Source organism: Amphiura filiformis, chromosome 1 (assembly GCF_039555335.1).
Source record: "Amphiura filiformis chromosome 1, Afil_fr2py, whole genome shotgun sequence".
Classification (NCBI taxonomy): domain Eukaryota; kingdom Metazoa; phylum Echinodermata; class Ophiuroidea; order Amphilepidida; family Amphiuridae; genus Amphiura; species Amphiura filiformis.
In genome coordinates, this window is record NC_092628.1 from 57361555 (window position 1) to 57385654 (window position 24100).

At 35.2% G+C, this 24100-nt stretch overlaps 1 protein-coding gene across 1 annotated transcript in view; it reads left to right on the forward strand.

Moving 5' to 3' along the window:
- Positions 1 to 24100, forward strand: part of LOC140149565 (transmembrane prolyl 4-hydroxylase-like) — a 163192-nt gene that overhangs the window by 103714 nt on the left and 35378 nt on the right. The window contains exon 6 of the mRNA XM_072171647.1: positions 23022 to 23187. Within this exon, the coding sequence (XP_072027748.1) occupies positions 23022 to 23187 (166 nt within the window). The remainder of the gene's footprint in view (positions 1 to 23021; positions 23188 to 24100) is intronic.

Below are 24100 nucleotides of genomic sequence, written 5' to 3' on the forward strand. Positions count from 1 at the left end.
ACTGCCTTCCTTTTACACTTTTTAAATTATTCCAGCATTAGAATATGAGACTATATACTATTGTTCCACTGCCACCGGCAAGAAATGTATAGAAATAGTTTTCAACATTTTGTCATACTCTATCTGAATGTAAGCAGGTGATATAACATTATGCATATTTTATGCATTTCTAGCATTTGTTAGCAAGCTGATAAGTTAGTACATCAACCTCTTAATTGTTTAGTATGCAGAGTAGCTATCTTATAGTTCCTTTAAACCTATAGATAATTTGTATTCCCATAACTGAAAAAAAATACAACCTACATCTTTGTTCAGATGATCAGATCTTCAATGTTTGTTCTAACTTATTCTGTCTGTTTGCAACTCCATCTAATAGACGAATCCGATGAGCTAAGTGATGGTCAGGATTAAGTCGGCCATAGCTGGGGGTCATCCACGCCAAACTAGCTTAGTTCGTTTGAATTGCGATCCAAGACGCCCACTATCACGAGCGCATCAGAGCACATAGCACTTGCGCTGCATCACAGGAGCGGTAAACGCTGCACGCCTGTGATACTGGCGTCGCGTAAAATGGATGGAAGGCTGCCAGTGAAGTGTAGGAATGTGTCAAGTCGGATTCATGAATAACTTGGGAATGGCTACACAACCATAATTGTGGGTAAACATATCCTGGTGCAAGAAAGTTGTTATAATTTTGTGTTATGGTAGACTTTCAATATCTGACAGGAATATTATTAGGCCAAGAAAATGATGGCAATGACATGAATTACACACTTTACTTTATCAAATTAAGTGACAATTCCCTTTATTCTGATATACAAAATGTATCACCATAGCAACTGAGATATGATGAACAAGTATGGATGTGGGCCAATTATACCAGGTTTAGTAGGGGAGGAATATGGGCTCCAGTGAAGCAGCATTTAAAATGGTTGTGTTTCCGCTGTTGAATTTTGGAAGATACTGAAGATAGCTGCTATATGAAGGATTTATGTATACATTTCAATTGAGATAGATTTATGGTTAGGTCTAAGCTAGATTAGGTTAGATTAGGGGTACTAGTACTAATATTGGTTAGGATTTGAGCTAGGATGAGGACAAAGATTTGAAAATGCAATACGGAATGTGTTTTTTCCCAAATTCAGCCAAATAAGCTTGATATGATCAGAATTGTCAAAACTTACATTCTTGTACACTACACATAATGAATTATTTGCACTAATGTGAATTACATAATTCTACCAACAAATGCTTAAACATATTTTTATCAATATTTTTGTAAAAAACAATGAAAGTCATGGTCAATTTTTCCAAGACAAACACATAATTTTTATTGCCCCTTTTTTAAATGTCTCCAGAAACAGTATAATTTTATTTGCCCAATAAAACAGCCATAACAGTTTTTATTGTCTTTAATATAGTTGGCCACTTACTGTCTTTGGAGCTTTAATGGCAATGCAAACTGGTTTAGGCCTGATGATGATGATGATGATGACGATAATGATGACGACAACGACGACAACAACAAAAATATTTGTATTAATTTTGGGTCATTGTCCGAGGGATCTGTCTATGATTACTTGGAGCACACATGTAAGTTGTGTTATGATGCCAGCTATTTGCAAAATTATGTAGTAAGCTGTAGTAGATCCATTGGTACTTCATATTGATGAATACGGAAGAAACAGATACTTCAGTTGGGTTATATGAAGTGCACGCATTCTTACTGCGGCAGTCATTTTCGCAGTACTCTCTTTTGTTGTTAGTGTCACATTTTTGAAAATATTTTTGATCAAAACTCTTTTAGTCTTTATATGAAACCAGGAGCTATAAATTATGCATAAAATGCTTTCCTGAATTTCTCAATTCCATTGATTTGAAACCTGTTAAAGTGAAGGTATTTATACCTTTGAAATTTCACCCCATAAGGTAAAAATAAACTTTAAATTTGCATATGAGGTTCCGTAATCACAAAATCTCGAATACTTTATACAGTGCTTTGTCATTTGAACACAAGTAACATTCTTTGAAGCATGGATTTTTAATAGAGACCTTTCCACAATGATATTTGATGCAATGTCAAAGCTACCAGAAAATGAATAGTTAATAGGTTCCTCTCAACTTTACCTGTCATGCAATTTAACAAATCTTGTCTATTTTGTTATTGGTGTCAAAAATATTCAAAAAACTGTATGAAGTAGATGAATTATTTATAAGTATATGGTTGACAAATCCCAATAGAGACCTACCTTATCCACAGCAATGATATTTGATGCAACAAATGAATAATGTAGGCTCCTTTCAACTTGCCAATTTGACCAGTCATATCTACTTCCTGAGTATTACTATTCCTGAGACTATAGCTACAAGGGGGAGAAGGTTCAGATGGAGGAGGATAGTGGTAGTTGTGGTGGTGATGGTAGTGATGGTGATGATAATCGTGATGATGATAATGATGGTAGAAGCGAAGACGATTATGACATTGATGATGATGATGATTATAACAATGATGTTGCTGCATCTTTCAAACACAACACATGTTCCCTGTGAACCTGTGAAATGACAAGAATTATTATTATAGAGTTTTAGGACTTATATAATTTGTTACATTTTAATATTGCATTTGAATGTTTTTTTTTTTTGTAATCACTATAAGTATAAACTGATGGTTATGATCTAGAATGAGCGTTTATGGCGTTTCGACAGTATTTTTTTTGTGGGACATGAGAGCACCTCAGGCGTGTCAATTCCATTCTGAATCTGGCATGTCTTTCTGATATCAAATAATTTTCATTTTTCAAATTCACGATATAATACAAATTTTATGACAAATTATTAAAATTTGATATTTTCAAATTTTTGATATATAAACAGTCCTCGAAGTAAATTTTATAAATCTAATGATATATTCTTAAAAGTGTATGTAGCTGGGAGGAAAAGCCGACGATCAATTGAAAATTTTGACCTTTTATATTGAAGATATGGATTTTTTTCCCAAAAAGACCAAAAAAAGGTCAAAATTTTCAATTGTTCGTCGGCTTTTCATCCCACCTACATACACTTTAAGTATAAATCATCAGATTTATAAAGTTTACTTCGAGTACTGTTAAATATCAAAAATATCAATTTTTAATGATTTGCCATAAAATGTGTATTACATTGCGAATTTCAAAAAATCAAAATTATTTGATATCAGAAGGACATTCTTCGTATTCAGAATGCAATTCGATATGTCTGATGTGCTCTAATGTCCCACAATAAATACTGTCCAAACGCTCATACCCCTTCCCTTAATACAGTTGAGCCTTAGCTATGAAACTATTCATTGATTTTCTCTCATTTTGACCACTGCTTTGTCAGTGGCATCAATCTGCAAAACTAGGTCCCAGTGCAAGTTGTTGCAACATGCAAGTTGTGTGTAGGACAATTTCTAACTTGGAAATGCCGTACTTCATAATTTCAAATGATTATTCCTCAAATACATTCTTGAAATACATCCAAAACTTGTATAATTTGTGAATAATTGAATACCATTCCCATGCCATGGTAGCATCTTGGATGTGCAGGAAGGGAAATTCCCTGATGTGGGGTGTGTGTAATAGCTCCAAACTCTATTCAGCTATATCTTATCTTGTTGTATGCTGGTTGTCAGTTTTGCTTCCATCTTTTCTTTATTTGTTTGTGTTGCTGTTATTCAGTGCAGATGAAATAGCTGATCATAATATGACCTAGACTGCTTGAACTAAAATAGTACAGCAGATATTCAGTGCAGCAAACAATGGTTTGTGATATTTCTGTTGTGTAATATCCATTGATAATTAAACACCTAAAAAGCACAACCACATGATCAAAAGAATAATATAGTAAAACAGTTGTTCTGTTTGAATGAAGTAGGTCGATTGGTTCATCTAGCTTGTGGCGTTGTTATATACATGAGCTATGCAAATATGAAGTACCGGGGAGTACCGGGTATTAACCTTTGAGAAAAGGATGCTAGGTGTACTATATGAATTTTAATTTGAAAACTGACTTTCATGACACATAAAATGTCTTTAACATATTCATGTTGAACTTGCCTGGTATTTTGGTGGCTTTTGAAACAAATTTAGTTGTTATCAGAAATTGATTTACTTTTTAAACCTTCAAGTGACTGAATATAGGCTAATCATCTTACCAAGATACAATCATCCAAAAATGCTGTTAGGAAAGTGCACTATTCTTCAGGGAGCAGCAAAGTGTATTTTAGTTACAATATTCAGGCCGCGTATTCAGGCTTACAACTTTTCAGATAATCATTTTCCCAACCCAACACACATCCATCATAACTGTAGATTTCGAGCAAAATCACAGAAATGTGGTTCTAAGATGATATCAAAGTTCTATTATTATTTGATCATTTCAATCTATATTGCAACCATTAAAAAACATACAAACTTTAAGCACAATGATTGAAAAGAAAACACATAAACCAGACTAGAGAATGGAGAAGACAAAATGCCATCCCCATATCTCCGCAGGTGCATAAATACCAATACATACAAAACATTCAACACTGTACAAGAAAATATACCTTCAGTAAAATTCATTTTTTTTAAGGGGGATCCAGAAAGTCAAAAAGCCAAAGCATTATTCGACAGACCAATCGTGGTCATATTTTGAATAAAAAATTGTATGTGAACTCAATATTGCACGTTTACTTATTTCTTTTTGAAGTTTTTTACCAACCATTCAGCTATTAGGCTAATGAAAGCTGATCTCCTGTTTCCCGTCACATTTTTTTGTGTAAGGATGAGGCGACTCTTTCATTATTCATTATGTTTGAACATTCATTATTTAAGACATCAGACTTTCTGTCACACTAATAAGCCATGTTGAAGGCATCGGAAATCAGTTTTTCCATGATTTAAACCACTGAAAATGTGATGAAAGGCAGCTCTGTTGAAAGGGGCGTGGGAATTACTGAAATATTCCAAATTTTCAATAAAATGGCAAAATAATGAATTATTTCTTCAAACTTACTTCCTGACACGGCAGGCAACAGGAAACAGGGCATCAACTTTCATTGGCATCATGTGATATTTAGTGCACTATCACTTTTCATACCGTTGTGTTGTTAGTCAAGCCTACAGGTGTCCATCCATCATGTGTACCCGGTGGGTTCAGTTTGTATTTAAAGGTAGGACATATGACCGTTCCAGGATTTGAAAATGACCCCTATTTCACGGGGAATCGAGGACATTTGCAGCAATTTTACCCCCTATTTTGCGCGAAATCAAGGAAAATTTGCCCCCAAATACCTCCCCTATTTTTTATCATTTTGAGGACGCATTTTCATTTCACCCCCTTATCACCAGGAATCAAGGACATTTTTCCGAAATAAATACCCCTATTTTTACCATTTCAAGGAGGTTTTGAATTTTCCCCCTATTTCATGGGGAAATGCAGACAATAACAAAAACTGTAGCGGTAAAACGCGGACAAAACTCCTAGAAATACACCCTATTTTTCATTTCAAGGACAATTTTGCTCCAAACCACCCCTAATTTGGACAATCGTGAACAATTTTGTCCTCGAAAATTCCGCGGACATTTCTTGAAAAGTACCCCTAATTGGAACCATCATGCGTACACATTGTCAGTGAAGACTGAACCCACCGGGCATGTGTAATTACCCAAAGAATACAGAAATGTGTGGCAGTACCACCAGATCACACACCATAGGTCATCACCTGTTCCAAATGGCCTATTTGGTCTGTTTGCTGTATTAAGGTATCAGTCAGTGCTTGGTTTCAAGTGGCCATACTAATGAGCCATGACAAATGAATACAACTTGTAAGCAAAGAGCAAGTGATAGAGGATTCATTCCAAAGTTCTAAAAACAAAAAGTATACATAATGAGCTTTCTGGAAAGGATATAATTCTCCTATTGCCATATGTGACCTGCTACCATGAAAGTTGCAAGTTGGTAGTTTTGAGACATCCTGGCTGCTGAACCAGTAGTATGTCCTTTGTGAATGGCCCATTGTGCCACCATTCACAAAGGACATACAGACATACCTTTGGCTTGAACAGGTGCATCTGAAGAACACCATGCAGCCGCCAGGACGTCTTGAATTACCAATTTGCGACTTTACGCTCATTTTGTGGTAGCAGGTCATAAGAGTACTATTCGCAGCTAGCGCCACTCATACTATTTCTACCACTAGCCAATCTTGTGGAATTGTCATGTTTCATATGAATATAATCATTTCAGTTATATACGTTGTAGCATCAATAGTCATTACACTATGGACACTTACTTTATTCAATATGTGGATGAGGAAAAGGAGCGTGAAGCAAGGTGGCAGACCATGACGACAGGCGTTTCTTTTGCATGTTATCAAATATCCATAATGGTACTTATATGAACAAATTATATACGGTACTTGACAAGCAAGGAATATTGCTTGTACATAGCTGAAACTGTGACTTGGGTGATTTCAAGCTCTGATAGTTGGCGTCTATAGGTTTTTTTAAAACTTTGGTCACATGATACATACATATCAAGTTTCATAACATATTTGTAAGCAATATGAGAAAGAAAAGAATCAAGTTTCATAACAAGTTCTAAGCAATAGGTGAAAGTATACCAAGCCATTGGTGCAACACAGATCAGTAAAAACTGGGTGGTAGAGATGATTGTGCCATACCAGCATCAACTTTTGACATTTCTTTTCTTTTAATACATCTCTTCTGTGTCTATTGCGTAAAGCTAATATTATAATTATAATTGTACTTCATAGTTAGTCTATAATTTCTCAGTTTGTTTTATTTAATATTGATTTGTCTTTGTTTATTATTTGTTTTTTATCTTCAAATTTATGCAATTGATTTGTGTTTTGAACCCTCTTTTTCCAAGCGTTTTATGCATTTATATATCACTCCCATGACTCTTGCTTGTGAACTGACCCGCTTTAATGTCCATGATATTTATTTGTGACATATAATACTATGTACATAGTTCCAGTTGGTGAGTGGAACTGAGAGGCTGTGAAGACAGCGCTGCGCTTCAATAGTCACCATCTGTTTAATAGATGATATTAAAGATGATGAATATACTGTGTGATTCTAGGTGCAAAGAAATATTTGGTGAGTTTTTGAAGCTTTTTGACAATTTGAGAGGGATAAAAAGTGTTACTTTGGAATCTTGCTCCTACTGTACTGTCTGAATGTTTTGCAGTGGTTTTATATTTGTGCATTTCACTATTTGACATAACCTAAGCATTTCCAGGGGGACACATCATATTACAGGGTTCGCAGGTTTTTGCCGCAGGTGGAAAAAAACGCGGTTTTAACCACTTGGCAAAAACAGTTTTTGCCAGTTTTTGCCGGCAAAAATGGCAAAAACTAAAAAAGTGATTTATAGTTCAGTTTTTACATCTCAAAACAAATTATTAAGTTACAAAAATAAGTTAAGGCCAGATTTTGTAATTATAAGCAATATATTAAGAAATTAAAGGCATGCGTTTTCATTGCCCAAGTGCATTTAACTGAAATGTGGCATGTATCAAATTCAAAACTTTTTCATTTCAAGAACTTGATGAGACAAAAAATATGTTGAATGATTCATTACAAGTTGTATTACTGTTTATGAGCTTTCTGTGCCACTTTTTAATATTTGAGTGACTATATGTGAGTTTTTGCCAGTTTTCGCCATTTTTGCCGGTTTAAACCAGGCAAAAACTGGCAAAAACGGTTTTTGCCAGGTTTTTGCCACTTTGTCGGCAAAAACCGAACCCTGCATCATAAATTTTTGGTGGTATGCTCCCCTGGAATTGAGGTGGGTCTTTGAGAGCTGACGGTACACCGGTAAAAGGGGGTCTTTTGGAGCTGCCAACAGTCAAAATAAAGGGTCTTTCTTGTCTTTCTGGTTGATGAGGAATTAGATGTCTTTTAGAGCTGAAATTATCAAAATCAAGGGTCTTTCAGAGCTCTGTTTTGGTAAAAGTTAGGGTTCTTTCCAGGGGAGCATACCCATATGGTCATGTGTGCCCCCAGAAGAATTCAACACCTCATGAATGTGCGTGATGCTCAATAATACTTGGCTTCAATACTAAGAAATCTACAACCACAAAATCATCACCCATGAAAAAATGATAGGGAAGCTGTAATATAGGAAAGAATTGGGATATGCAAGAATGTACTGACAGCATATTTTAAAGGAAGTCATGACCATGTTAAGGCATGAAGTGAGAGAACAATTTTAAAAGTTGACATTATGCTAGCTGAATTTTGATAATTGATTTTAAGTTTTAACTTTCTTATACTTGATCAAGTGAAATTATAATCTGAAAAGTTGACAATATTGGTACAAAAATAATTGTCAAGTTACTTGCACATTTCTGTGAAAGGAACCTAGGTAAAATATGATTGTTTTGACATTTTTTAAACTGCTATCAAAATATGCAAATTGAAAATATGTGAGTTTTTACCCCTTTCAAAACTTCAACAAGCTCTACATTGTATCATTTTGCTCACATATGAGCTGTGGTGACATGTACCTACTATTCTGAGGTGCAAGTGCAAAGGACTGGCTGGGCTACAGGCAATATCATGTTTAATTCATGACCTTACACAAGAGATAATCAAATTTTCAATTTAATAAATGGGAAAGTAGTATTATTGAGAAATCAACTGTCGGTGCAGTGCAAGTGTTTCCATGCAGCTCTATGGAGTCTGCAGTGTAGCCTATGGGTGTATCACACAACAGACACTTCACAGAATTCATTAACCTTCTAAATACTAAAATTTGTCTGATTCTTTGGAACATTGCCAAGTCGGTATTGTGATGAGTGCTTTGTAAAAATATTTAAAATCATGATTTAAGAATGTTTAAGTAAAGTTAGTTCATAGGATTGTTAAATCAAATTTCATAGTATTTACAATAAAAGAACCGATGATGATGACTATGATGATGAGGAGGGGGAGGAGGATAATGATAAGGACTATAATGATATTGATGATGATGCGGAGGAGTATGGTGATGATGATAATATTAATGATGATAATGATGGTAACTTACACTATTTTTCTGACAAAAGCCTAGTACAATTAACAATTCAACTTTAGTAAATCTTTCCATTAATATGCAAATTAGTGTGCATTTGATTCAATGTTACTAACGATGCTATTATGCCCACAGAAATTCTTAGCACCTTTCCGAATAAGAAGTCAACTTTTTTTCTAATCAAAAAGTGAATTAACTGGATGAGGAACTTGCCAGGTTGGTTAATGGCATCATATTATTTTAGCTACATTAGTTAATGTATACCAATCATTCAAACATGTTTTCTTTAATAATGATGATCACTATGGAAAATTGTGTTCAGATAATATCCTGCAAGCCATTCAGCACATGATGCACAAGACATTTGTTTAAATAACATACATTGTAATGATGCTTATGTAGCCAAGATGTGAGGGTGGTTTTTAATACTTCCGGGCATTGAAACATACAACCGTACAAATCTTTGTTTCTCTTGCAACAACCCTAATGCTTGAACCAAGGGTCGCGCTGGTGCGCGTCTGCGCGTCAGGGACGCGTGGAACTGTTGTTGGGACGCAATAAAATTAACCTTTAGCTTACCTAATGCGTTAGACAAGAATATCTCAGACGCACAGAAAATCAGGCATGTAAAACCTTATGGACAGGGCACAAAACAAATGCAATCATTTCCGGGTTCATTTCAGACAAAATGTCAAAAATAAATGCTCCAAGAACTATATCAGATCGTTCACTCTGAATACCAATCTGTTTAAACATTGTGCAAGTCAAGGCTCTGCGAATGAAATAGTGTGACAATTGATTCCACTTGCGAAAGATTCTCTCCCTTGTATAAACTGTCAGTGGGGGATTCCCCCGATCATGCATGCACAAATGTTTACTACTGATGATCGTTTTATCGGGAGTTTTATACCATAGTAAATCATCATTTAACTAATTTTCATGTCATGCTAAGTAAAAATGGAGTTTCCTCAACACAAAAAAGTCAACTTTGTATTCTTTATTGATGGCAATATAGGATAAAATTGCAGTGAATTAGCGGCACATGGTAATAGATTTGGGGTGTCGAATTCTGCACCTTTTTACATTAAAAATACATAAACATAGTAGCTCATAGTCACGTCGTGTGATCATAATTTTTCAGAACTGTGCCAGTTTTGACGGGGTTGATTCCCGGGGGGGGCACTCACATTTCCCAGCTATACGGGTATGTGCCGCGGCGACGACCCCCTTTTTCAGAGCCGCTAGCCGTTCCTTAGACCCTCTGAATTCATTGATTGCCCGCTCTGAAGCCCCGAAATTTTTCTAGCCGTTCCATAGACCCTCAGATCATCGATTTCCGCTCTCATTGGCATCTTGACAGGCGTGTTTTCTGTCCTACTATTTCAAGCCCAAAAGCTACTTTTGCGAGCCCAAAAACTTCAAAGGGAATTTTCCATAAATTTCTTCCCCATTGAAACACATTGTATTAGGAATAAGGTGAACTTTGGGCGGGAGTTTGGGCTCCTTTAGTAGTGGCAACACTGGTTTGTTTATAGTGCCTGCCGCGATGCCGATGCCTTCAGCTGATGAACATTTTGCTAGAAATAAATGATTTTGAGATCTCTTTTGGGAATAAAATTGCCAAATATGAGGAAAAGTACCTCAAATAATTGTGTGCACATTCTTGCAGCTGGCCATAACAGTGAATTAAAAGGTAATTTACGATCTACTGGTCTCGTGGAATGGTGTCAAATTCTGCACACTTCACTCAATCATCTCATGCAGTTCAATGTAGTCAAAATGTTTTTCTTTTCGGCACTCAAAAAAATATTCTTGTGGGTTTGTTTTTATGGTGGGCTTTTTGTAATGCTGCTAGCTGCTGCTATAATTATCAGTAGGCTAATAACATAGATTGTAGGTCTGCAGGGTCTAGTAATTTTGATTCGAATGCTGTTTTGCTTTGCTAAGATTTTCATCGTAATAGGCCAAAACAGACCTATTTTGCATTAATGGTTTTCCTGATTTAATAATTAAATGCACAATTCAAAGTGAAATCGATTCCTTCACAAATCTGTGGCAAAATCGCAACAAAATTGAACCCTAGTTTGGCCTGCATGGTTTAGTTTCCGAGATTTTTCAGATTTTTGCGGCTGATCAGTTCCCAAGACCCCCCTTTTGGCCGGTCAAATAGTTCCCAAGACCCCCCTTTTTGACCGGCCGATCAGTTCCCTAGACCCACCTTTTTGACCTGCCGATCAGTTCCTTAGCCCTCAAGTTCGAAACTGGCGGTGGCACACCCCTACCAAAAAAAAAAATTGAGTGCCCCCCCCGGGGGTTGATTCAGGTTTAGGAGGTGAAATGTCAGAATTAGGGTTAGGACTACTTTTTCGATAATTAAGGGTTGGCGTTCTGACTAAATAAAAGCTCCACTAACAATAACATTTATACATGATGAACAAACAGGACTGCATTGTAAAAAACAACCCATGAACAAGGACTGGATTGCAAAAAACAACCCCTAGTTTTTGGGTTTGCACTCCCATATTTTGGATTTTCTTTAAGTTCAGAGGTTGTGCAATTATGAGGGTAAAATTGGGGGGGCAAGAATTTTTGGCAGCTGGGGGGCAATTTTGGCAAGTCAAAAGGAGGGGGGGGGGCAAGTGCAAGTGATTTTGAGCACACATTCATGTTCAAAACTAAACGCTTGAAACAAACTTAAGAAATAGTAGGCTTATGGAATCTTTTACATTTTCCTGCTTGCGACGAATAGGCCTACAATTTTTAGCAGGTCGGGTGCAAGCAATATATTTAGGCCTACCTTTTTTTAGCCGTTTGGAAATTTTACCCCGGGAGGCTCATAATTATTGCACGCTGTATTTTGTTGATGTAAATTGCATAATATTAATACAACCCCATGTCCAGCATATCGTAACCTCTAATATTAGTGGGTGATGTTTCCAGAGTCGGACTCGGACCCCTTAAAATTCCCATTGGACCCCTTAAATTTGACTTTTGGAGGGCTGAATGAGTCCAACAAAAATCACTCGGACCCCTTAAATTTTGAAGCCAGCGCTACCCCTGGCTTGAACTGAATCAAGAGGAGGTGACTTGTATTTCAACATTTATATTATCCACATACTCGTACAAATTGTCATGGTCAGGCAAGAAATTTAAGTATCTCGTTTAGGATATCCAATAGTAAAAAAAAAAAAAAAAAGAAGAAAAAAACTCAGAAAAGGGTGTGTAGTTTTCATGTTACTTCACTATGTACTTGCTTAGGGTAGCGGAACAAATGCAATAGGAATTTGAACAAGGTGTTGTCAATTGCTGGTAAATGACAATTACTTGTGTCTGGTATGAAATTTTACTTGTTCAGGATGTGATTTGATACAAGAGGGAAATACGTGCCCAGTGGTCCATTTCACTCAACTTTTAACCCTTTGTAACTCATTTAACCATTCGTAAAGTTACGAATACCCAATACTAGATGTAACTTTACAAAGGGTCCCTGTAGTAAATCCCTATTACTTACTAAGGGTACCGCTCGTAAGTAAGTTTAGTGAAATACAACTTACGAATGATTTCGAGACTTACGAAGCTTCATAAAGTTTATTGAAATGGACCACAGGATATTCTTTGAATAAAAGTGTGAGTGTGTGTGAACAAGATGGAATATGAAGTTCCCCCTTGAAACTGAAAACTGCATGGAGTTTGGGGACCAATCATATGGCATGAGCCTTGGTTATTAATTTTCTTGAATAAATATGACATTCACGTGTATATGACCAATAAATATGTTAAAATCTTTATCCAACAATGTGTTTTATGTTTCAAACTAACTTCAAGTTAAAAGCCTAAAATTTGGACTTGTACTACTACATGTCTTTACATGTAGTAGTACGTACGTACAAGTCCAAATTTTATGCTTTTATAAGCTCCCTTGTGATTGAGCACTTTACCATTTTAGATGGTTTAATTCACCTCTATTTGGATTATAACTTCAAGTTACACATATACTTCGAAAATTGTTAACATATGTGACACGATCAAGGGAAATTAGTCGGATGTCGCTAATATTGATTTTGAGATATTGGCAAAGAAAGTGTTAAAATTCCTTTGTTTTATATTGTTTTCAGCGATTGATAAATTGTCGTAACTTCAGAAAGAAAAGTCGTATCAACATGGGGTTTTCAGTTTCTGAAAGCTCTAAATGTCCGCTTTAGAAACATGTGTAAAACTCATTTTCGACCAGGGCCGACATGTGACTCATTCCCCTTGATCATGTCACATATATGTTACATGTTTTATATTATGGTTATGATTTAGGGTTATAAACACTATTTTATGAAGGTATAGAGGTCTTTTCAATTATTTGCAAAGTTTGATTACCTAAACATTGCTCGTAACCTTAAGTCATCTTTTCTATTGAATTGCTTTCTTAGTGTGTGTCATCAAGTGAGCACATGTCTGGCATGCATCCATTTAGCTGCAGACCATGTAGTAATCCCTTGGTACATCTTCAACTTGCGATGTTTGTACATTTAGGTTATTTGTCTGGTCATTGTCTAGATTTAAAATTTGCATGCTATTGCATGTTTTATTCTTGCATAAAATGATTTGGAAGCAATATGTGTTGTGATCAAACAAATGAGTCGGATGTCGGAAATAGTGATTTTGAGATATAGCTAATAATAGTATTCAACTTCCTTTGTTTTTATTGTTCTGAGCAACACTAAAATGACCATACCGTATCTCTGGAAACAAGTCTAATTATGATGGGATTTTTAGCCAAATAAAGCTTTGAGAATGGTGCGTGTTATGAAATTGAAAACTGAATTTTGATATTAATCTACATTAGACTCATTTTGCTTGATCGCATCACATATCATATGGACTGTAGTAAAACATTCTACAGACCATGTTTGTAGGCATTAATTTTCCTTCAACACCATACATACAAAATAGATAATAAACCCGTTTATAATATAATTTTTTTTAATATATGTGATATGTGAATATTATAATATACTGAAAACACACCAAAGGTCTACAGTGTAGCATATTTGGGTCTTACATATAAGTTCTGAAGTTTTGTGATGTTTATATTCTTATGTATAAAAATTTATTGATTTTGCTCCATATTTATGTCTTTATCTCAATTTCAAATTTGATGCCTTTGGCTGCCATGGACCAGATTATGTCACATATATTTTTTTTCATTGGTTGGGTATTTTCGGCATTTTCGTGAAAATTAATGTGGTTAGCATTTAGGTGGGCATTCATTAGAGAGAGTATGATATTTAAACCTCAATTTAGCCCTGTCAGATGACATTACCAAACTGAAGTATGATTCTGAACCAATAGCATTGAATACATGTGTTTGGATATATTTGTAGGCATTTTGTGAGTGTTGTAAGTTGGTAGCTGCATGTGTATACAGTTAGTGGGTCATTAGGAAGTTGTCAGCTAACACTTGAATTTAAATTAGGTGAAGAAGTAGGTAAAGGAAATAATATGAAGTGAAATTTAGGTTAACACAAACAGCTTGATTGAAATAAAGGAACCACACACACAGCTAGTTTCCCATGTGGGCCTTCAAAAGGATTGTTTTACTTCAAAGAGGATGTACACATTTCCCCAAGTGCTGCTGCAGCTTTCTCTGTCCTCTTTTGAGATTTGGTGATGATGTCGTATTAAAGTAGCCGCCACCTATTCCAATCCACATTTTTTCCATTGGCTACAATTTTGTTTAGAACTAAAAAGTATGAATAAATAAATAGCAACAACAAAAACAGACAAAAGTGAGACATGGTTAATATGCTTAGAACAAAAATATGTCATCAATAATAAGACCCTTTTTCTTTTGTTCTAATATGAGTCAAAGATGCACACCTTTGATGTTATCTGTGAGATGAGTGATGTTGCCAGGTCTGAACGCTGTACCGGTGTCAGCTGAATTCAAGTATGCTTAGAGAGCAGCTAGGCATTCCAATCTATGTGTTATTAATCTATGCTCTAAACCTTCAAGTGTCAGTATGTTCATTTCTTTTTTGTCTTCATATCTAAACATCAGAACATTTATAAACACAAAGGGAAACACGCTAATCTGATATAGGATTTCAAAATTGAAATGGGCTATTCAAATTAGAATCCATACACCCCATATGCAAGACATGACCTTATCTCCTACACAGGGGGTGTAGATTTCAAATGGAGTCAACAATTTAGGTAACCCCATTTGAAATTCACACTCCCTGTGTGGAAGATTAAGGTCATGTCTTCCATTTGTATGAATTTCAAATGGAATAGCCCATTTTTCATCTTGCCTATACCTTCATTCCCCCTCTTCTGATTATAATTCTGCCCCATTAATCTCCATGCATAAGAAGGCCCCCCCCCCATTTAATCTAGGTGATATATGCATATAATACCAAAGACAATAAGAGGCAACATTGATATAAAAGACTAGTCAACTGATACCATTTCACAGGTAATTGTTCAGGGTAATTGACTGAACAAAATACATCAAAATATATCATTTGATCTGCAATGTGAATCGCCTCCAGGGCTGTGCACATCTTGCCTAGGGACATACTTTGATGATTTCAATTTTAACTGACTCAACTTTTTTTTGAAAAGAGCTGTTTAATGAATCTAATGTTACATGTGAGCAGTGATGGCATTGAATATTGGATGACATTTTAAGTATTTTGTGAATGTAAATGAGGAATTAATAGTGTCTGGGATTCATTCTAATACATTCTCTGTTGAGACACCTGCGCTGCTAAGATACTATTTATCTGATAACATTCATTAGCTAATAACTTAGAATAGATTTTAATGCTCTTAATTGCAAGGGTTTAACATTTTTCTTGTAAAACACAGGGTGTATTTTTGTGTGTGGTTTTTTGGTTTTACTTATTTGCAGAAATCCATTTTATGCCCTTGTCAGACTTTCATGCCACTTACCGCTGCGGCGAGCTGCATGATGTATCAGCCAATGACAAGCATTGATAGTGTCCGTTTGTCTGCAATGTGTGTGTGTCACATGCTCAGCAGCAAGCGGCATGACAATATGAAACCAGCATTAGAATATAACATTTGTATTGACTTTATGTTTCTTGTGGCTTTTATTCTGTCTAACTAAAAGCCTCAAATTTAAATTTGTTATTCTTGACTGAATTCAATGTTTTTCCAGAAAAAAGCGGTCCTTGTGTGTGATTTTGTCCTTCAAAAAAGGGCCCAATTTTTTTTCAGATTGGCTTTTTTTTGGGGGGGCACCCCTTTCAACCCCTGGCTACAGCTCTAACAACAAAAACAGTAACAGCCAAAAATGGCATCCAAGATATTTTCCTTAAGTACAAGAAGTCTTGTAAAGCATGATGTGTGAATTCTAGATTAGCTTACATTATTTGCACTGAAGCAACACACACACATAATAATGTCAAAATTAAGAAAATAGGTTAGTATTACACCTGCATTAAGTGTTACGCTTGTTTCTGGTGAAAATAGACACTAGAATTCTTTTTATTGCATTTTCCATTTTTAAGACACTTTGTTTCCTCCCCCCCCCCTCATGATTAAAGACATCAACAAAACAAAAAGGACTCAAATATATGAAGGGAAACAAAGAAAGGAAATGTAGAAAATGCAAATTTTAAAAGCTATGCATAGAGGATGTTGAGAAAAATCTTTTTGCTTTTTTGTTAAATGGAAGCAAAAACAAATAGCTGCATTTATTTCGCTCCAGGCTTTATTGCTATTTCAAATAAATGTAAAGTCAAAAATACTGCAAATTTGTAAATCTGCGTAGGAAATCCAACTAGAGCGGTTCTCGGCTTTCGCGGTTCTCGGCATTCGCGGTTCTCGGTAGTGTGGGTTGGTCCGTATGTGACGTTTCTGTTCAGAACCTTGTGTGACCCTTCCCCCAGAAAAAAAATCATCCGCCACCACTGGTTATAACAAGGGCCTTGTAAATGCAACTGGTGAGACAGAGCCTCGAATGACGTTTGTGTTTTCAGTCTGATTTCAGTTCCCTAACAGGTACAAAGTTTACGCATTATCATTAGGCCTACCAAGTATTGTATGTCCTATAATATCTTATATATGACATGGATCTTTACCATGATTGTGCAAGCCAAAAAAAATATCATTTCAATACCCCAAACATGCGTTAAAAAAGACCATGTTTTACATGCAACCTCAAGTTTAGACATATAATTTAATTTTCCTAAACCCTCATGCACGGGAAAAATCATGCCGCCACCATTGGTTATGACAAGGGCCTTTTAGGGTGCACACCAGTAAATAACCCCACTGACTTTCTGTACAGACAGGGGCCGGAAAACAACTCAGTTCTTCAAAACTTCCCCTTTCTGCAAGCAGAAGGTCAGATGACGACATCCATTGTAAAAATTAATATATGGATTTCAGGATTTTTTTCCCAGAAATATTGTAAAAAGTTCAACCTATAACCCATACAGCTAACGCCACCTCAAAAACAGCTTGGTGTTTCTGAAATGTAACACATTTTGAAAGTCGTCATAAAAAGTCGGATCCTGCTAAATTTACACAGACAATCTAATTTACAGGCCTAAATGATGATTAAATATGAATCAGGGCCTAATAGTTGCCTTTTAAGCCTTTTCTAATGTATTACATTAAGTCATATTGCACATTTCCTCGTTTCAAATACTGTTTTTTTCCCTTCCAGGGTGTAGCTAGACTTCTCCGTACTCCACTTGCCAATTGTGCTTCTGGCTATTGCATTTAAGCTTAAAACTCTGATTATTATTTGTGCACAATTGATAGATTTTCACATCTAATCTTTTCAGTCACCGTCGCCCTCTGTTTGTTAGCTTCCCAAGTGGACTACTGACTTTGGATTATGGATAACTTTTTAACACGGGATTCTATGGAGAGTTAGGCCAATTTCTGGCCTAACTAAAATTGGTCATGATGTAATGCATCTTTAAATGAATCTGGCTTGTGATTGGTCCCCCAGATATCGTTATTGATTGAACAAATTCATCAGGATCGGTAGAGTAAACCAGAGTTCGTAGTATCTGATCCAAGAAAATGCACTTACTGTGTATGCGTTTCAACAACCACTGTTGTCTTTGTCAACACTTGATGAGGAGTGACTGCAATCTACGGACAACCAACGCCAGAGGGATATGTAAAATCAGGCGGTTTTTGGCGATTTTAGCCATTAAGCCCCCCCCCCCCCGCATAAATCTGAAAGCCCCTCTGAGCCCCCCCCTCCTGGAGACGCTTATTGCAAAATCAATGGAGAGAAACTATACTACCTTGTTTCTTAATAAAATGTAACGGGTACATCAGGCAACTATGAGAGCCAAAAAGGCCTCAAATTGAGCAAAGAAAGACATTAATTTTCACGTGCATTTCAACCAAGACGCTTCATTAGTGGTGTTCGCCCTTAATGTCATATTATCATGACCGTTTTATTTTGTTTTATGTTAAGGGCTGGGGTATGAACGTTTGGACAGTATTTATTGTGGGACATTAGAGCACATCAGACATATCGAATTGCATTCTGAATACTAAGAATGTCCTGATATCAAATAATTTTGATTTTTTGAAATTCGCAATGTAATACACATTTTATGACAAATCATTAAAAATTGATATTTTGATATATAACAGTCCTCGAAGTAAATTTTATAAATTTAATGATACATTCTTTAAGTATATGTAGCTGGGAGGAAAGGCCGACGATCAATTGAAAATTTTGACCTTTCGTATTGAAGATATGAATTTACACCACAAAAAAAAAAAAATAGGTCTTTTGGGGAAATAAAATCCATATCTTCAATATGAAAGGTCAAAATTTTCAATTGATCGTCGGCTTTTCCTCCCAGCTACATACACTTTAAGAATATGTCATTAGATTTATAAAATTTACTTGAGGACTGTTATATAATTATCAAAATTTGAAAAATATCAAATTTTAATAATTTGTCATAAAATTTGCATTATATCGTGAATTTCAAAAATGAAAATTATTTGATATGAGAAAGACATTCTTCAGATTCAGAATGCAATTCGATATGTCTGATGTGCTCTCATTTCCCACAAAAATACTGTCGAAACGCTTCAAAACGCTCATTCCAGATCCCTTAAGTATATGTCATATTACATGTTTCACATTTGTACGATTTTAAATAATTCTTTATCATGTTTATAGGACATGCTCTGTTATATTTTTATATCCTCTTTTCATTCTTGAAAAGATAGATCATGCTTTTATTTCACCCATTGGGTATTTCTTTATTAATTTGTGTTTATATGGCGATTTCAAGTGGGATAATAACTCCTGGATGACGTAAGCATAATGTTGATAGATTTAAATATCATTATAAATAGGCACTTAATAATAATGATATTGAAATAAATTGATAAATAGATAAATTAATGGATAAATAAATAAAAGATACATAAGCCTAGATAAATAATAAATAAATGATAAACTAGGAGTAAATTGCAAACATTAAATATGTTAGAGCAAATGAGCATTTAATAAGTTTTTTGCGACAAATATTTTGCCCCCTTCTTGTACGTTTTATCATTATTTTATCTTTTCCTAATTTTTTTTGGGACATGCTCGCTTATTTATTTTTTATGTGTTCCTCTTATCATTTGTGAAGTATTTCTTTATTTTTGTTTTAGTACAAGTGATCACTGAGTATGTTTAACTGTGGAAATATCGGTAGATAAGGTGTTTTTATTTCACCCTTGAGTATTATTTATAAGTGTATCAACATACATTTCACATGTCATGATTTTTCATTGTTTTATTTTAAAGCAATTCTTTATTGGGGTGCATGCTCTCATATATTAGGGTTTTTTTTTTTTTTCATGTTCCTCTTGTCATTCTTGTTAGATGGCTTTTTATTTATGTCGCGTGTTAAGTATTTTTTTTAATTTTTGGTTTAGTGTATAATTATCATCACATGCTGTACGCTGTTTATTTATTTTCGCCCTCATTTTCTTTACTTTTGTTTTTAGATCTTTAGTTCTTTATTTTTGTTTCTGTGAATATCATCCGAAAAGTAGGCCTTCTGCACATTATGATTTTTCCTTGCTTTATTTAACTCTTTACTGGGGTGCATGCTCTCTGCTGGTTTTTTCATGTTCCTCTTATCATTATTGACAAGATAGCACCTGCTGTACGCTGTTTATTTATTTCGCCCTAAATTATTTCTTTACTTTTGTTTTAGATTTTGAAGTTGATATCATGATATCACACGCTATGTTTTATACCAACCGCATTGTCTGGTTAAAGACAGTTCTTGTTTTAAATCCTGAATACAATGTCAACATTCAGTTCGTTCACCTCACAATGCGGTGCGATGTTATATAACTGTATATATTGCAGGGTTGCCAAACCCGCGATGTAATAGGCCTAGGTCAATAGGATGAGTTTTGAAGATTTTCCTCGCGACAATTTCCTGTCCTATAGACACCAATTGATGGTTAAGAAAAATATTGCATGACTTCTCAACATTGGCTTACGCGACTTCTGGTAGTTTTTTATCTCATAGAAACCAACGGTTGATAAAAAAAAAATATTGGGCGACTTTTCAATGATTTGACCAGCGGTTTGCCCTCATTTGTTTGGCAACCGTGGTCTGTGTTAAGTGAATATATTTCGGTAAGAAAATAATTATCATAGACCATGTAGACAGAACGGACAACAGTCATAGGCGCTCTCCTCCATTTTGAGAAATATACTTTTACACACACACTACATTTATAATTAAAATGATCAGCCTTAAAGTTTTACCTTTTAGTGGGTTAAGCCAAACCTAAGTGGATGAAATATAAATCAACACTTCTGGCACTGATTGGTTTCCGTAGTTGTTATATGGAATACTGAGCTGTCTGTAGCTACAAAATTGTCTGCAAATCGGCTTTTGCCGGGCCTCTCTTTTTCTGCGTTTTTCTCATTAAATTAGGGTCCCGTTCAAATAAAAAATAAACTGGTGTCTAGATGTAATCACAGTTAACACACCAGGAAAATTATAGAATATACAACAACCTAGTTACACCTGTAGACTGCGAACAAACATGCACCTGGCCAGACCTGGCCGTAAAACAAAGTGTTCTCCCTACGGATACCCTTAAGGGTCACACAACAAAAGAATTGACACACACAGACAGGTTATGGATGTTGAAAGGCAAAATTGTTCAAACAAAAAGCCAAGTGTGTAGTTTCTTGAGACTGTGACTGAAATGTCATTGACTGGGTGCAATCTAAGAAATGCGACAATCTTGTACATAATATTTACACAAGATGTCCAGGTGTAATGACATCTGTTAAGTTAAATCTGCTGTATATTACAACCAGAATTTGCCAATGATTATCATGGGTGCAAGGTAACCTGCAGAATCTGTCTCTAACAAATTAACTTTATGCAGCATTAGAAAGATTTAAAACTTTATAGGAAACTGCATTCCACTTTCTTCATCAAAATGGAGATCTTATAGTTACCCAGCAAACACAAAAATGTTTTGATGGTTTTGATCGAAAAGCTTTAATAACATTTAAGGTATGAAGGTCATTAAAACATTTTTTAAAAACCACTATAACAATATTTTTAAAAATGTTGTCAAAATGTTATTGGAAACTATTTTTGGCAACATTTTTACAAAATATTGTGTCAATATTTAATAACATTATTATTTGAATGTTTTGCATCAAGTTTTCAAAAATGTTTTCTGAATGTTATTAAAACTTTTTATACCATAACCATGATAACCCAACATTTAAACATTTAACTCTGTTGTTTTTTGTAAAACGTTTTGTGTTTGCTGGATAGTACATGGAGATCTTAGTCAAATGGTGTGATATATTATTTTATTTTATTTATTTATTAGACTCTATACACTGGAGATTGCACAATATCATAATAACAGTTAAATATAAAATAGCAAAATACATTCTGAAAAGATTACAATAATATACAAAAATATTAAAAATATTGTTAAAATATATGGATTTAAACATTTATTTTGCTGAAACAAAGAAACTTAATAAATATACCCAAGCAGTTGTGGAACGTGGCGTTGCTGCTTTAAACTGTTCATTGCAAAGACTATACTGTAATTGTGACTATAGATGAAATGGTGTGAGAAGATGCAGTTGATCATAATAATTGACCAATTTACTGTGTTTGTGGGTGTTAGTGTTAAATAGAGCATGTGGCAGACAAATTACTGCTCAGGGAAGCAGAAAGAGAGAAAACATGCTGAATATTCATCTTATATAAGGACATATTGATACTGTGGTATATAAAATGCAAAATTATAAGGCATCATTATGTTGTGGGGTGCAATCTCTGCAGGTTGAGGTGCATGGTTATCACTATGCTATATTAATTTGAAATTAAATCAAGTACTCTGAATCAGACATTGGTGACAATCATTAGCGCCAATCTGGCTTAAAATGTTGGGGGGGGGGACATTCGGCCAAAATTGTCGAGAATTGGCTGAAAAGAACAAAAAATGGGTCATTTTGCCGAAAAGTGGGGAGACACGCCCCCGTACCCCCGGGATTGATGCCTATTGTGACATAATGGCTTACAAGGTGATGCACAGAAGAAGACTTTTCTTTCAGTCATGTATTAACTGGAAGTTGAATCCAAATTTCTTGTTGGTGGGAGGCGTTTACATGTGGGGTGCACATTGTAAATACCATTATTTGGTTTTAGTTACGAATATATTGATGCTAACCCTGCAAGATCAAACACACATTTTTGAAATAATTTCTGAACATCCGAATTAAAATAGGTTTTAAATAAGATTTTATAAGTGTGACAAAATCATGTCCTATGTAGATGTTAGAAAGGACATTATTTAGTTATAGTTTGTGGTGCAGGTCTTGGGTTCAAGTCTTTAGAGGGGTATATGGCAATTAACACTTATAAATACATGTATAACAGTATTGTTTTCACATTGTTTTTCTCTATTTTCAGAAATCATCACAAACCAGGAGATGAATAGAGTAACATTCCGTGGACTGTCTGAATACATTCATCAAATAATCAAGGCCCAGCCTACCAAGAAATCTAGATATAGTGAACAGACGTGGGTATATCCTGACAGAGTACAGGACCATGTTGTAGATGCCTTCCAAGACAGGTTGGTTTGTTTGTTTGCTGTCTTATTTATGATTTATTGTTTGTTGATTTGTTTGCAATGTAAGTGATCATTTGTTAGACATTGTATTTAATTTTAAAGTCATTGTGATTTCGGTCATATTTTAATTTTGTTATTCTCTGCCAAAAATTATTATATAATATTAGTAACAGGTGTTAAAGGGGTATTCTGATTAATTTCAACTGAAACAAGGAGGCAAAATGAAAGAAAACCACTTAGCCGCTGAACTGTGGAGCTCTATGTAATGGTGGAATTGGCGCACCCCCAAATGTGCAAAAGTATACAAAAAGTCCCACATTATGACAATTTGTGAGCATAGCGAGCAAAAAAAATGGGGGTTTTATGCTTTTTGGGCCAAAAAAGGTCCACATTTTTGAGGAAAAGTCCACTTTTTACAAAATTGCCCCCCCCCTTGGAAAAAAGGTCCACTTTGTCAAAATCAGCACCCCCCAAAATAAATCCTGCGTACGGGCCTGACTAGATCATATAAATATCCAATCATTACTATGTATTCATTAATGGACCTACTTTCTTATTGCTAAAAAGACCCAAAGACCAAAACTTGGGATCTATATTCGATGTCAGCACCACTTGGTTTAAAAGATAGATGCCTGGATGGTAACAATAGCATAACCAGGAGGTGCAGGTGATAGATAGCAAGGGGATGATGAGAGAAATGTCTTGTAAGGAAATGTAAATCGAACGACAGGTGCACTGTTCATTGGCAAGGAAATAAGTCAACCATGGTAGTCATTTTGCATTCAGGAATTGGAATTTACTTCTGCTCAAATTCTTTAATAAGACATCCAAATAGGTCATATGGACATTGACTTTATTCATACAAGGTGGAGAACAAGTCTTTTAAGACTTACAAATTCTTGACTAAATGTAAATG